This window comes from Loxodonta africana, chromosome 4, assembly GCF_030014295.1.
Source record: "Loxodonta africana isolate mLoxAfr1 chromosome 4, mLoxAfr1.hap2, whole genome shotgun sequence".
NCBI classification, from domain to species: Eukaryota; Metazoa; Chordata; class Mammalia; order Proboscidea; family Elephantidae; genus Loxodonta; species Loxodonta africana.
Window position 1 is genome coordinate 96355149 of NC_087345.1, and position 14680 is coordinate 96369828.

At 38.9% G+C, this 14680-nt stretch overlaps 1 protein-coding gene across 5 annotated transcripts in view; it reads left to right on the top strand.

Moving 5' to 3' along the window:
• SLC38A1 (solute carrier family 38 member 1) overlaps window positions 1-14680 on the top strand; it is a 78187-nt gene that overhangs the window by 28915 nt on the left and 34592 nt on the right. For 3 of the 5 annotated variants that reach the window (XM_003405731.4, XM_064284343.1, XM_023555565.2), the window contains exons 3-4: window positions 1657-1732; window positions 2011-2126. The exons of the other annotated variants lie outside the window; for them this stretch is intronic. In XM_003405731.4, the coding sequence (XP_003405779.1) occupies window positions 1657-1732; window positions 2011-2126 (192 nt within the window). The remainder of the gene's footprint in view (window positions 1-1656; window positions 1733-2010; window positions 2127-14680) is intronic. 5 annotated transcript variants of the gene reach the window in all.

The following is a 14680-nucleotide window of genomic DNA, read 5'->3' on the forward strand; positions in this document are numbered from 1 at the left end:
CTTCTTTAGAATAGTCCAGTTCAAATGGTTTTACATTTATTAATGAAAAGTTCACTGTGATTGGTTTTTACCATGACCAGCTAACTGAATGTCCAGACCTAAAAGAGCTAAAAAAAACTCTCCTAACATGTCTCCCTAGCCCATGCAACAGTTTGCCCTCTGAGTGGAATTTTTTTTTAATTAGGAATTTATGCCACAAAGTTCTGATCTTAATATTGAATATACCTGATGGTCCTTATAGCATTTTGAAGGAGCCCTGGGGGGCACAGTGGTTAACGTGCTCGGCTACTAACTGAGAGGTCAGCGGTTCAAACCCACCAGCCACTCTGTGGAAAAAATGACCTGGCAATCTGCTCCCATAAAGATTACAGCCTAGGAAACCTGATGGGGCAGTTCTGCTCTGTCCTGTAGGGTCACCATGAGTCAGAATTAACTCAGTGGCACCCAGCAACAACAGCGGCAACCAAAAGAAAAAAAACCAAACCCACTGCCATCGGGTCGATTCTGACTCATAGCGACCCTACAGGACAGAGTAGAACTTCCCCATAGAGTTTCCAAGGAGCGCCTGGCGGATTCCAACTGCTGACCTCTTGGTTAGCAGCCATAGCACTTAGCCACTATGCCACCAGGGTTTCCAACAGCAGCAACAGGTCATTTGAATTCCTAGTTCTGTGTATTCACACATAGTTTACTTCACCCCACCTGTCTGAATCTTTCCTACCCTAACGCAAGTCCCACTTCCCCCACGAACAGTAATGACTAACAAGACATCTGTTGCCCTTACTCTGTGCCAGGTGCTGTATTGATGCTTTATGTGTGCTTTCTTATTTAAATGAGATTATGTAATAGTGTTACTCCCATTTCACAGATAAGGAAACAGAGGTAGCTTGCACAGGCCCTCAGAGCTAGTGAGAACTTGAACTGAAGTTCTAAATCCCATGCTTTCTTAAAAATCCTGGCTCTGCCCTTAACGATAAACCACACCCATACTTTCCTAGGCTGAACTATAGCCTAGGGTCTGCATCACTTATTATAGGCCCCATAGCTCCCCCTGTCACCTGACCCAGTGACATGCAGATAGCAGGTGCTGAATGAATGTTTGAAGGTCAAACAGTTGCTTCTCTTTTACAGGGGAGAGGGAATTCCTATTTACAAATTTTGTACTCCAAGAATATGAGCTTAGAAGGAGCTCTGCCTTCAGTCTTCTTTTAAATGCCAGCTTTATAGTACTCTTGACACTGTCTACTTTTCCAAATGGAGAAAAAGCTCAAAGTTAACTTACATCGTATGCAGTTTTAACTTATCATTAAAATGACTTGAAATGTGTAACTCTTTTTGACTTACTGTTGTCTTTCTTTGCATCTCGAGCCGAACAGCTATTATCTGCATTGTTTTGCTCTAGACAGAGTGAGGGATGTAAAAATGAATGAGGCAAAAGTACCTGCCAATATAGCTTATTTGGAAAAACAGATATGGAGACAACTAATTAATACTGGGGGAAAAAAGTAGAGAGGTTCGAATAAGGCTGTAAAGGCTTAGGGAACAGATTGTTAACTTTTTATGTGTACTATGTTTTGGTAAGTAATAAATCATAGTCATGATGTTAAGCTTCAAATCATTGTCATGAGGTTAAATGTATTATACATGTCTTTACAGCAAGTTTATTTCTGATCGTGAAAGTAGAAGAAGTCTCACAAACAGCCATTTGGAAAAAAAGAAATGTGATGAATATGTAAGTGTCATTATAATAAAGTATGCCTGTTTTTTTAAATCGCTAAATGGGGACAGATGTTTTTAATTCATTTGGCACATGACCAAAGCATAAATGCCTATATTCACCAGGATATTCTTCATATGATACGTAGTTTCTCCTGAAACCCCATTAAAAAGACAACCAGACCACTAAGGAAGGATTTCTTGAATTTTTTCTGGAACAGTGTTTTAAAGGCTTTAGCTTGAGTTTTTGGGGGGACTATTTTGCTTAGTGTAAATGTTTGTTTCTTTGTTCAGATTCCAGGAACAACCTCCTTAGGCATGTCTGTTTTTAACCTAAGCAACGCCATTATGGGCAGTGGGATTTTGGGACTCGCCTTTGCCCTGGCAAACACGGGAATCCTACTTTTTCTGTGAGTGTTGACATTGAATTACTCTATTTTAAAACTGTTTTCTGTACATTTCTTTCTTATTATTGTGCTTTAGGTGATGTACATTTCTGTTATAAAAGAACTTGGAAATATTTTTTAATAGTTTTTATTCATTTTTATTTGTTTTACTACCTCGGTTAAGTTACTGGTACATAATTTTATATTGTTAGTTTGATTGATTTTCTAGAATGCACCTAGTGCTTATAAGATAAAGGAAAAAGAAAATTATTTTATTAATCAAAAATACTGAAATAAACATTTGTGAAAAGGATTAAAACATTTGAAAATAGTGTTGTTGTTATTGTTGTTGTTTTTGTATTTGAGGGCTCTTTACCTGTCTGTCACTTTAAATCTCTGCTAAATGGTCAAAATATTAAGAGTATTTAACCCAGCCAGTCACCACTTTGGTATTTGGATTACTGTGGAGAACTTATTGTATCCAAAGGTAATTACAAATTTGTTTGGAACAAATATTCAAGGAGTATAGAAATATTCTGTGTTTTGAAGGTGAGAAATTAGCATTGTTTTCTCCTGAGATTCAATGAAAAGAAAAAGGGTGAAACTGTTGAATGAGAATTTCTGCAGATGTTCAGAGGGTTTATTTTTAGTTGGAACAAAGTTAAGACAGATCATGGAATTTATACCAGGAAAATTCTCACCAAGCCCGATTCCCCTCTCTAAACTTACAAGAGTGGGGAACTTTAATTTATCGTTGAATTGAGCTGTGGTGCAGTGGCGTCGCTAGGGTTGGGGTCACATCCCACCACCCCATGAACCTCTTCCCATGTCCGACCATAGAGAATCCTCAGTAATGCTTTTCGTACTAGTGTTCCTTGTTAATCATAATTCCCATATATCACTCCTTCTTTTCCTTTAATTACTACTTTATTCTCAAAAAAGTTATTGATATAGGTTCACAAATGCTAATTACCACAGTATTGTAGCTAAAACACCAGAAAATTTGACAAAATCAACCGGGGTGGTTATTTCTGCGCAGCCCGTCTGTCTATATATATGTGTGTATGTATGTATATATCTTCAGCCACGTGCCAAGTTTTTTAGGGTAAAAAGACGGAGTTGGGCAGCATATTTCTATGGCGATGTTTTGTGTGTCCGACTCTCTAAGGATACCCCGGGTGTCGCTTGGGTAGCTACTTTTCTGATTTTCAGTGCATTGAATGAGACATCTGAGTGTTAACCTCAACTCCGCTTCTTAATGTCTATGTAGTCTTAAACTAGTTTCCCAGCCACGCTGAGCTTCAATTCTTCATCTTCAAAACAAGGAAATTGCGCTAGAAAAATCTCAGAACTCTTTCAACCCCGAAGACCTTATGGTTATGTGATTATATTCAACCATCCCAAAGCTGGAAATGTTTTCAGTTCAGGAACGTGTATTACATTGATTTCTGTTTGTTTGTTTGTTATTATAATATATCAGGATATATGTTAACATAAAGAGTCAACTCTTTGATGATGATAATAACAGCTCTCTGTAGCTCATACTTTGTGCCAGGTACTGCTTACTCAGCGTGTCTTATGCTGAATCCCTACCATTAAATGCGGTAGGTACTATTGTGAGTTTCCCCGTTTCACTGATAAGGGAACTAAGGCCTGGAGAGTGAACTTTTATTTTGGAATCTCACATTGTCATCATCCTGGAGATTCCCTTTACTTTTTTGTGCTAGAGTCCTTGTTTCCTGTATTCTGTGTATCTTTTTTTTTTTTTTTTTTTTTTTGATTTACTGCCTTGCTTTTGTTGCTGAGAAAGGGTGAATGGAACAAAGTTTTTGAGATCTTACATGCCTGAAAATGCGTTTATTCCACCATCACCTTTGATTGGTGTCTTGGTTATCTAGTGCCGCTGTAACAGAAATACCACAAGCGGATGGCTTTAACAAAGAGAAGTTTATTCTCTCACGGTTTAGGAGGCTAGAAGTCCCGATTCAGGGTGCCCACTCCAGGGGAAGGCTTTCTTTCTCTGTCTGGTCTGGGGGACGGTCCTTGCCATTAACCTTCCCTTGGTCTAGGGGCTTCTCCGTGTAGGAACCTCAGGTCCAAAGGATGTGCTCTGCTCCCATGCTGCTTTCTTGGTGGTATGAGGTCCCCTTGCCTCTCTTCTCGATTCTCTCTTTTATATCTCAAAAGAGATTGGCTTAAATTGTAGATTAATCTTGTAGATTGAGTCTATATAACTGCCACTAATCCCATCTCGTTAACATCATAGAGATAGGATTTACAGCACATAGGAAAATCACATCAGATGACAAAATGATGAATGACACAATACTGGAAATCATGACCTTGCCAAATTGAGAGATATTTTGGGGGGACACAATTCAATCCTTGGCAGTTGGCAATTTGGCTGGATATAGAACTCTATATTGGAAATTATGTTCCTTCAGAATTTTGAAGGTACTGCTCCATTGCCTTCTAGTTTCTCCGTATTTCTCTTGTGAAATCCCACATGCTTCTGATAGGCTTTTTTGTTTGTTTTCTGGAAACATGACAATTCTCGTTGTTCCCAATGTTTTGAAATTTCACGGTTATGTGTGCTTTGATGTGGGCCTGTTTTTATTCATTGTGTTAGGCATTTTGTGACTCCTTTTCTTTCAGAAATTTATGGCCTTCAGTTCTAGGAAATTTTTTTACATTATTGTTTTGATGAATTCCTTCCTTCTGTTTCTCTTTTCTCTCTTTCTGGAATTGTTACTTAGGTTTCAGACCTTCTAGACTAACCCTCTAATTTTTAAATATTTTCTATTTCATTTTTGCAGCTTTTCACTGTACTTTCTTTGATATGTCCTCAATTTTTTTCCTAACTCTTCATCAAATATTTTATTTTTGTTATAATTTCCAGGAGCATTTGAAAATTCAATGTTTCTTTTTTATACTATTTTGTTTGGTTTATGATTTTAATATCTTCTTGAGGATTACAATGATAGTTTTTTTTTTTCAATATGGAAAATTTCAAGCATATATACAAGCAGAGAGAATAGCATAAAAGATTCCCATTTCTCTTCATACCATGGCCAAGTTTATTTAATCAACCCTCCTCCCAGATTGTCTTCAAGCAATATTTCATCCATTTATATTTAAAGTATGTATCTCTAAAATATAAGTACTTTAAAAACCCAAAACTAAACCTACTGCCTGCTAGTCGATTCTGACTCATTGCAACCCCATAGAGGTTCTGAGGCTGTAAATCTCTACAGAAGCAGACTGCCAAATCTTTCTCCTGCAGAGCAGCTGATGGTTTTGAACTTCTGACCTTAAATATAACCATAATATTGTCATACCGAAAAAATTAACAATTCCTAATATTATCAAATATCCAACCATTATTTAACTTACTCTGATGATCTCATAAATATTTTTGAGCAGTTGTGTTGTTCAAATCAGTACCCAAATAAGATCTGTTCAGTGGAATTGGTTGATTCCTCTTTGAAGTCTCTTTTAATCTATAAAAAAAAACCATTGCCATCGAGTCAGTTCCAACTCATAGCAGCTCTGTATTTTAATCTATAGGCTCCCTTATTCCTCTCTTTTTTTTTTTTCCCAGTGCCACTCGTTTGTTGGCAAAACCGGATCATTTGGCCTGTAGAGTTTCCCATAATCTAGATTTTGTTGATCATATCCCTATGATGTGATTTATCCTTGCAAGTTGATTTTTGTTTTGGACTCCATCTTTCATTTTAGAATCTTTCCTTAGCTGTTAGGTGGCCCTTCCTTGTCTGTCTATACATAAGAGTGTGTGGAGGGAGGTGAGCAGGGCTTGTTGTCAATAGCTCCTCTTGGGTTGCTCTCAATAGCGCTTTACTTGGGAAGCCACCAGTAGCGGTTCCATATTCAGATCACCCCAGAAGATCCCTTGTCTGGAGGGTATGGACTTGGCAGCCATCTTTCTGAAACCAAGTTGGGGAAGAGGACTGGGATTATGGGTGTGGGGAGAATCTCAGTGTGCATATGTTCACCTGATCCCTAGTTTACATTACACTACAACTCCCATCCCCCAAATTGTGCCTAGTACCTCACCCAGAGGTTTATGTTTTATACTTTCCAGAAAATCTACCTTTAGACTTTTATAAGGATGGCAGAAGAGATGTATGGAATAGGATCCTGGTCTGGGAAATTAAGCTGTTCCTAAAAAAGTGAGTTCGACCGTAAAGTTAAGTTCATCTAATTCTTATTTCAGCTCATCCTTTGTATTATCCCCTTCTTCCAGTAATGCCACCAGTGCCTTTTGGGGAGTCTGTGGTGTAAACTGGGTTGGTCCTGGCTTTCTCCGCTGACAATTTAAAATTCAGCTCTGTCTACTTTCCAGCCTCCAAAATGTTGTTATTGTTGTCACCTCTCATGTTCTTGCTGTCTTAGCAGCCTTATACCTTTAAAAAATAAATCTCTTTACTGTAAATTTATTGGGATAGCAAAATGGAGCAAGAGCAAATTCTTGTATTCAGCCTACTGTTCCTGGAACTCTATTGATTTTAAATTACACTAGCTCAGGGATAACTGATCTTCTATCACATGACTCTTTAGTTTGTGATTGAAGCGAAGAATTAGATAAGCTTGACTTTTGTGGTTGAAAGAAGATTCCCCATGGATGAAACTATTAGAGATCATTAGGTTATATGAAAGACACATTAATAGCAAGCATGACACACCAAATCTTCAGATTAAAGTTCATGAAGTAGTTGTATGAAGACCCAAACTTATGAGCTTTTCTCAGAATATAGAATTCTCCTGCTTCAGAACAAGGACTCACTCTGTGACCGTTGTAAAACCAGCTGCTTCTATAGCTGCTCAAAGCCAAGAAGCAGTTGGCAGGATCAAGATATTTCATCTGGTACAGGGCCCTGTTCCAGACTCGTATTGGCCAACACAGAAAAGGACTCCAAGACTGTGCAGGCTCCTTTAGAAAGGCAGCTGGGAAGGCTCCTTGGTGTCTCACTGAGGCTGGGCGCAAGCCCTTCACTGGGGTCATCTGGAAACTTGTTAGTGTGATTTCTTTTTCTTGGATGAATTTGGGGCTCATTTTTTTTTTTTTGATGTGACCATAATGGCTGTCCTCCCTATTTAACACACGTTAATTCAATAGATTCAGTGAGTTCTACCCTATTGTAAGAATCACTGTTAGGTTTTGTGTGTTTGTAAATTCTGAGGCCTTATAATTCCATCCAAGGAACAGGAAGTAAGCTAGAGGGAATCTCAGTTTACAGTTGTTTTAAAGGCTTATGTTCTCTGTTGGAAACAAAATGGGGGCCGTGTCCTGAGGTGGTAATTTGGGGATGTGTTGAGGCACTGGTACCTCAATGTAAAGGATGCTTATTGAATTGAGTTTTCCTAAGAGTTGGAATCCAAGGGAAAGGCAGTGGGTGCTGAAGAAGTCCCCTACGACTGTAACTTCCTCTTCTATCTCTAGTCTTTTTACAGAGCTTCTCCTTAACGCTGTTATAGCAAAAGTAGGGCTTGAAAACAAACATTGACGTGGAATGATGGATTTTTTTTTTTTTTTTTTTACATTACCATGCCTCCCACCCCATCCCAAAATAGAAAATTTATGTTTTCTGAAGATTTCCATTAAAGGCATACATTTTATAGAAAATTAACCTTCTTGGAATATACCGTCTCCTCATGGTGCTAGATAAATGTGATGTTTATTACACTATACAGAATCTAACAAAAGTAATAAATGCTTTATATTTTCCATTGGCTTTTAACATGTGTTTTTATTATTAATTATTATTTGAATAAAGTAACTCTTAAGTGTAAAGCCATAGAAAGGAGTATAATTCCCAACACTTCAGGAAAGTAATGAAAATGTTCCTCTAAGAGCTAAACGATATATCATAGTTTATTGTGAATGTGGAGTTTGTAAACAATCTTTTTGAAATATTAATTGTAAAACAACATTACAGTTTGTAGAGAACAATAGTGTGAATTTTATTTTGGTTGATTATAATCCCAGACCTTTTTGGGTCTTGTTTTCCATTTTCTATCTCGCTTGGGTAGTGGTTGTGAAAATAAAAAAGATAACATATCTAAAAACATGCTTTAACAAGTAGCATGCAAGAAGACTTACATTAATTAGTGCCAGCCCTGCAGGGCTGCTGTGAGAAGTAAATGAGCGTGTGTGAGAGAAAGAGAAACAAGAAGACAGATACAGAGCAAGTGAACAGTGCCTGATACACAGTAAGTGCTATGAAAGTACTAAAGTGTTACTACTCTTATTAAGTAACCAGTACCGGTTACCATGGAGTCCACTACAACACACGGTGACCACATGTGTGTCAGAGTAGAACTATGCTCCATAGGGTTTTGAGTGGCTGCTTTTTCAGAAGTAGATGGTCATGCCTTTCTTCCAAGGTGCCTCTGAGTGGAAACAAACCTGCAACCTTTTGGTTAGCAGCTGGAACCTTAACCATTTGTACCATGCAGGGACTTCACTGTTATAGTTACCGTTCAATAAATATTACCTAATAACAGATTATTACAACTATAGTGGCATACCATTGTATTATTAGGCTGTAACTGTTGTTGTTGTTAGCTGCCATGGAGTTGGCCCTGACTCATAGTGACCCCTTGCACAAAGGAATTGGACCATTATGATCCACAGGGTTTTCACTGGCTGATTTTCGGAAGTAGATTGCTAGGCCTTTTTTCCTAGTCTGTCTTGGTCTGGAAGCTTGACTGAAACCTGTTTAGCATCACAGCAACATGCAAGCCTCCACTGACAGATGAGTGGTGGCTGTGCTTGGGGTGCACTGGCCGGGAATTGAACCAGGTCTCTTGCATGGAAGGTGAGAATTCTATCACTGAACCACCACTGCCCTCTACAACTGTCATTACATAGTCACTAAATAATGGTTAATGTTTATTGAATAGTAACTATATATTACCACAATATAGAATGAGATAATGTAGCTGTCTCATTTAATCCCCACCACCAATACTGCGAGGTAGGTATAGCCCTATTTTACAGATGAAGTAATTGAGGCTGATAACTTACCTGTGGTCACTAGCTAGAAAGTAGGGGAAGTTAGGGTTCCATCCAAGCTTGCTTGACTCCAGAACCATCATGATGTAAAATACCATATACCCACTTTTCATTTACTGACATGGTTAGGTTACAAAGACCAGGTTGTTATGTGAAAATTGGTGTTATGTGAAAATGGAGGGTGACCACATCATTACATAACCACCAAATTACATCATTACATAACCGCCAAATTACATCATTACATAACTGCCAAATTACATCATTATATAACCGCCAAATTACATCATTACATAACTGCCAAACCACTGAGAATCATGGCTCAGCCAAGTTGACACATACCCTTAACCATCACAGCCAGTGTTACTCTTACCACGCACCTTGGCATTCTTTACTGCCAGACAAACATTGTTAATGCATAAAATAGCCGAATAGTAGATTACTGTTGTGATATATGGGAAATGCTGGGTAATGAGATAGTCGATACGTAAGGAGTAGGTGTGCTGCCTTTTAGTGCTGCTTCTTCAGGAACCAAAGTTGCATTATCAATGTACTTCATGAGGGAAATTTGTTCTTATCAATGGATACTTGCAAGTTAATACTTATTTTTTACTTTCCAGTATAATTTAACTTTAAAATCACCTTGTAAAAGCAGTCAGTATTCCTGAATTGTCTTGCTACTGTTCCACCAAGAGCCATCCCCTTTATTATAACAAAGAAAGCTTTGCAATATCGAATATACCAAATGTAGATCAGGTGGCCAAGGTCCTGGTCACGGCAGTTTTAAAATATTACACCTTCTGAACTGCTTCATATATGTCATGTTGATTGCCTAACATTCCCTTATGTGCAATTTAAGATTTCCTAGTGCCTTCAGAAGCCCTTGACTTTAATTCCTCTCAGAGATTTAACTAAAACTTTTGTTTTTAAGAATTAAACACTTAAGTAACAATAGCAAAGTCAAATCATGCCAAGTCCATTAATAGGGAAGATGGTTAAATAATCAAGATATTTCTACAAAATAGAATATTAGACAACTTTTTAAAAGAGTAAAGTAGACTTGTATGTACTGATAGGGAAGCATCTCCTAGGAACATGGTTACGTGAAAAACGAACTGGAAACTGCGTGGAAGTTGAGCCTGGGGGGAGTATATACATGTATGTTGCACAGAAGTTTTGGTGAGACTACACAAAAAAACTGGAACAGTAGTTATTTCTGGAGAATAAGACAGTGTTTGGGGGTGGAATGGAGATAGAAAGTTTATACTCTTTAGATTTTTTCCCCCCTTTTGGGGGAAAAAACCATTTTTTAGAGAACTTAAAATAGTGCGGTAAGACTTTTTTCATTTTCCTCTTACCTACAGAAGGCTTGAGAAAATATTTTCAGTGTGAGTCTTTAGACCATGAGTGCTGGAATGAGGAGTCAGTGCCGTGCCACCTGTTAGAAACTCTACTTTCAGCTTCGTTTCCCCTTAGATAGCCTCTGCTTCAGCCACACTAACCTGTCTTTTTTGTAGCAGTCTCCTGTTCCTGGATCTGTCCCCTCAGACTTTCCATCCACACCCACCCCAGTCTCATCTCTGTGCTTCTGAATCCTGCCTCCCTTCCTTTCCTTTTTAGTTTAACCTATATCTTTCTAATGTTGTTGTTAGTTGTCGTAGAGTCGGTTCTGACTCACAGTGATGCCATGTGTGTAGAGAACACCCCACAGAGGTTTCAATCTGTGAACTTTTGGAAGCAGATCTCCAGGCCTGTCTTCTGAGGCAACTCTGGGTAGCTTCCAACTGCCAATCATTCAGATAGTAATCGAGCGCTTAACCGTTTGCACCACCCAGGGACTCCTAGATTTTTCTAATAGCAAGTATCGTTTCTATTATTTAGGCATATGTCTTCTCTTCCCTATTGAACTAAGTCCTACAAGGGTAGGATTAATATGTAATTTTTCCTGTTCAAATCATCTCCCTCCCCGCCCTCCCCCTCATAGTTTTTACATATAGCGGTTTCTCAATAAATACTTCACTGAAACGGCTGAATGAATGAACGCAAATGTTAGATTTAGCAAAACCAAGAACCAGGCTTTAGGGCAAAACAATGGCCCTCATAATTGTTGCAAATTTACCACAGGGGAAAAAATCAACGGAAAGTTTTAGTTTACCACAAATTTTCAGTAGGCTGTGGAGATGTAGTGATAATAATCACAAGCTTAGCATGGGACTCACCACCCCTTATTTACTTTCCTGGGAATGCCGCCTCCATTTGAAAATTCAAAATAGTTCAGAGACTGGTAAGAAATACTGTATGAGGGTACTATTGTATTACTAAAAGAGCATTTGTTGTTAAACTGCTGTTTGTAAAAGGACCAAAACCAAACCCATTGCCGTCGAGTCGATTCTGACTCATAGCGACCTATAGAACAGAGTAGAACTGCCCCATAGAGTTTCCAAGGAGCGCCCGGAGGATTCAAACTGCCGAACCTTTGGTTAGCAGCTGTAGCACTTACGTCACCAAGGTTTCCTATAAAAGGACAGTAATGGTCAATTCACAACAATTACTTTCACTTTGGGGTGGCTTGTTGGCTTCAATGGTGATTCTTCTGGGTGGCTGTTTTTGTTTTATTTTGCCTTTGTGGACCATTTGTAATGATCTTACCACCAAAAGATGCAACATTTTACTGTCTATAATTACAGTGTTTACAAACAAACCAGTAAATAGCCATGCCAGTAAGGGTAAATCTAAAAAATAAGAGTGCCTGTAAGCTGAGGTCAGACTACCTTTTCTCTTTAAATACAGTGTTTTACAGTTGAAGCCTAAATAAGGAGCAGACAGAAATAAAACTACAACTATAGACCCATAGGCACATTGCCCTAAGTTTCTGTTCATACATTAGAGGAATTTGCTTGTCACCATCCTGTCACAAAAATGGGCTGCTTTTTCTGTCAGGAGGCCTGTGATCTTAAGTAACTAACTGCCTCAGCAAACTCTGACAGCTCTAGATATTTTTCAGTTAAGCTGGAGTGAGATTGCAGTATACCTTTGCCAACACTCTGCATGTTCTTGAACTGTCATTATTTATTTTTTTTATTCCAAAGAGATTGAATGATACCCACAAGATGAAAATTTTGCTCTTAATAGTAACAAAGATGGTCTGTGTGGTATTTATCAAGGAGTTTTCTCTGTGCACACATAAACAGGCAGCTCTTTGCCTCCTAAGGAAAGAGGCCAAATGGGGTCTTGTGATGTATAAAAAAAGAGGAAATCAATAAGGAAACCCTGCTCTTTTAGGAGATCCTGGGAGGTCCTTGTGTATAGTCATACTTATCTTCCGTCTTGTCAATCATTGCTTGTTTTTAAAATTCTTTGAGTTATAGTCACGGTTCCTTAGAAATGATCTGAAGAGAAAACTGTTGTCCTTCAGCTGGCAGCAAAAATCACTGGCCTCAGAGTCTCCTGTTTGTGAATAATAACACTGGAAGAGGAAAACTGGCACATTCAGGCTTGGCAACATTTGAAATAAATGTAAAAAGGCCAGCAGCAGTGCCATTGAACTCTGTTGAAATCCACTGGATTCAGAAGCTTTGCAGAAATAGGGAAATGGGAAAGTGGGTACAGATGTGCTGAAAATGAGTGCATATTTTGGAAACAGAAAGAGTTGGCAGGTGTAGGATGAGTCCCACCCATTGTTTTAAAAAGTTGAGCGCAGATGCTGAGTTTGTGAGTCATCTACGATGCGTCTGAGAAGTCAGTTCTCTCGGCCCCAGAGAGGTCGGAGTATGTGTGTGTGTGTGCATGCATCCACACACAAAGCAGGCACTAGATAAAGACAGTTCACAAACCCACATGCAAGTGTCTTACCCTGAGCTCACACAGTCCTATTTATGTTGAGTTGTGTCACGTGCCTCCGTGCTACCCAAGGCAAACAGCATGGCCTCTCTTTTGGAGCATCGTAGTTTTCTTAGCCTGCAAGAGGCATCTTAACTGTACTGAACCATTGCTGTATACTGTCTACAGTTTAACAGTATTAGTCACCTCCTTTTTGCATAGAACGCTTTTTCTGTTCACCTGTCTGGTTTAAAATAGGTGACTAGCACATAGGTTAGGGTAAGTATAGTCCAGCAATTTGGATTTTCAAGGTTAGCTTGAGCATTTATTACTCACGGAATGGTAGTGGGTTTGTAGGTTGGAAAACTGCCCAGGTGTTGGAAAACCGCCCCAGTGTGGGCCAGTTAGTTTTGCTTTGGCCTATGGTCACAGACTTCACCTTATGTCAGGTACATAGTATCAACAATCTACATCTGTTAGGGTCAGCAAACTACAGCCTGCAGGCCAAAGCCACCGCCACCTGGTTTTGTATGGCCTGCTAGCTAAGAATGGTTTTTACACTTTCAAATGGTGTGTGTGGGGAAAAAAAAAAATTATAAATTATGCATTGTTTCATTGGTTCCTTGTAATAACCCTGTTTATCATCCCCATTTTATAGATAAAGAAACCAAGACTCACAGAGTTTGACCAACTTGCCCAGGATGGTGGGGGAACGGGAACACGTCTGACATGCATTCTTCTTTAGTATCCCATGTCTCCTTAAATGTGCATTGTTATCATGAAAATAGAGAGGGAAAGCATGAATGGAGCCCCGAATCCATCATTCCTACTAGAACGAAAGTCCAAAGTATATGGTACTGTCTTAGTCATCTACTGCTGCTATAACAGAAGTACCACAAGTGAATGGCTTTAACAAAGAGAAACTTATTCTCTCAGTGTAGTAGGCTACAAGTCCAAATTCATAGCGTCGGCTCCAGAGGAAGGCTTTCTCTCTATGTCAGCTCTGGAGAAAGGTCCTTGTCATCCATCTTCCCTTGATCTGGGAGCATCTCAGCACAGGAACCTCAGGTCCAAAGTACGCACTCTGCTCCTGACACTGCTTTCTTGGTGGTATGAGGTCCCCATTCTCTCTGCTCACTTCTGTCTTTTATATCTCAAAAGAGATGGGCTTAAAACACTACCTAATCTTGTAGACCTCATCAATATATAACTGCCACTAATTCATCTTATTACATCATAGTGATAGCATTTACAACACATAGGGAAATCATATCAGAAGATAAAATGGTAAATAATCATACAGGGAATCATGACCTAGCCAAGTTGACAGAGATTTTGGGAAGATATAATTCAGTCCGTGACAGGTACCATTCTCATTATCTACCAAGAACACATTTATTTCTATGGTTGTATGGAATTCTTCTCAATGACTCCAGAGTTATGCCTGCTACTCTCATCTTTAGTGTATGATAAAGGGGGCATCATTTTGAAAGCTAAGGATCTAGGTTTGAAGAGAAGGGAAAACAGTTGTCCTTGTGGACTGGAAGAAGAGAAACAAGAGGATGTATAAAGAGTTATAAATGGAGCACCCACAAAACCCACAGCCCTTTACCAATGACTTAGGCAAAAACAGGAAGTGGTAGTACCACATGGCTTGCTTTCTTTCTGGTAAAACTTCCTTATTTAAGCTCAAACCTCTTCTTAACATTTTTAATCTCCAAAA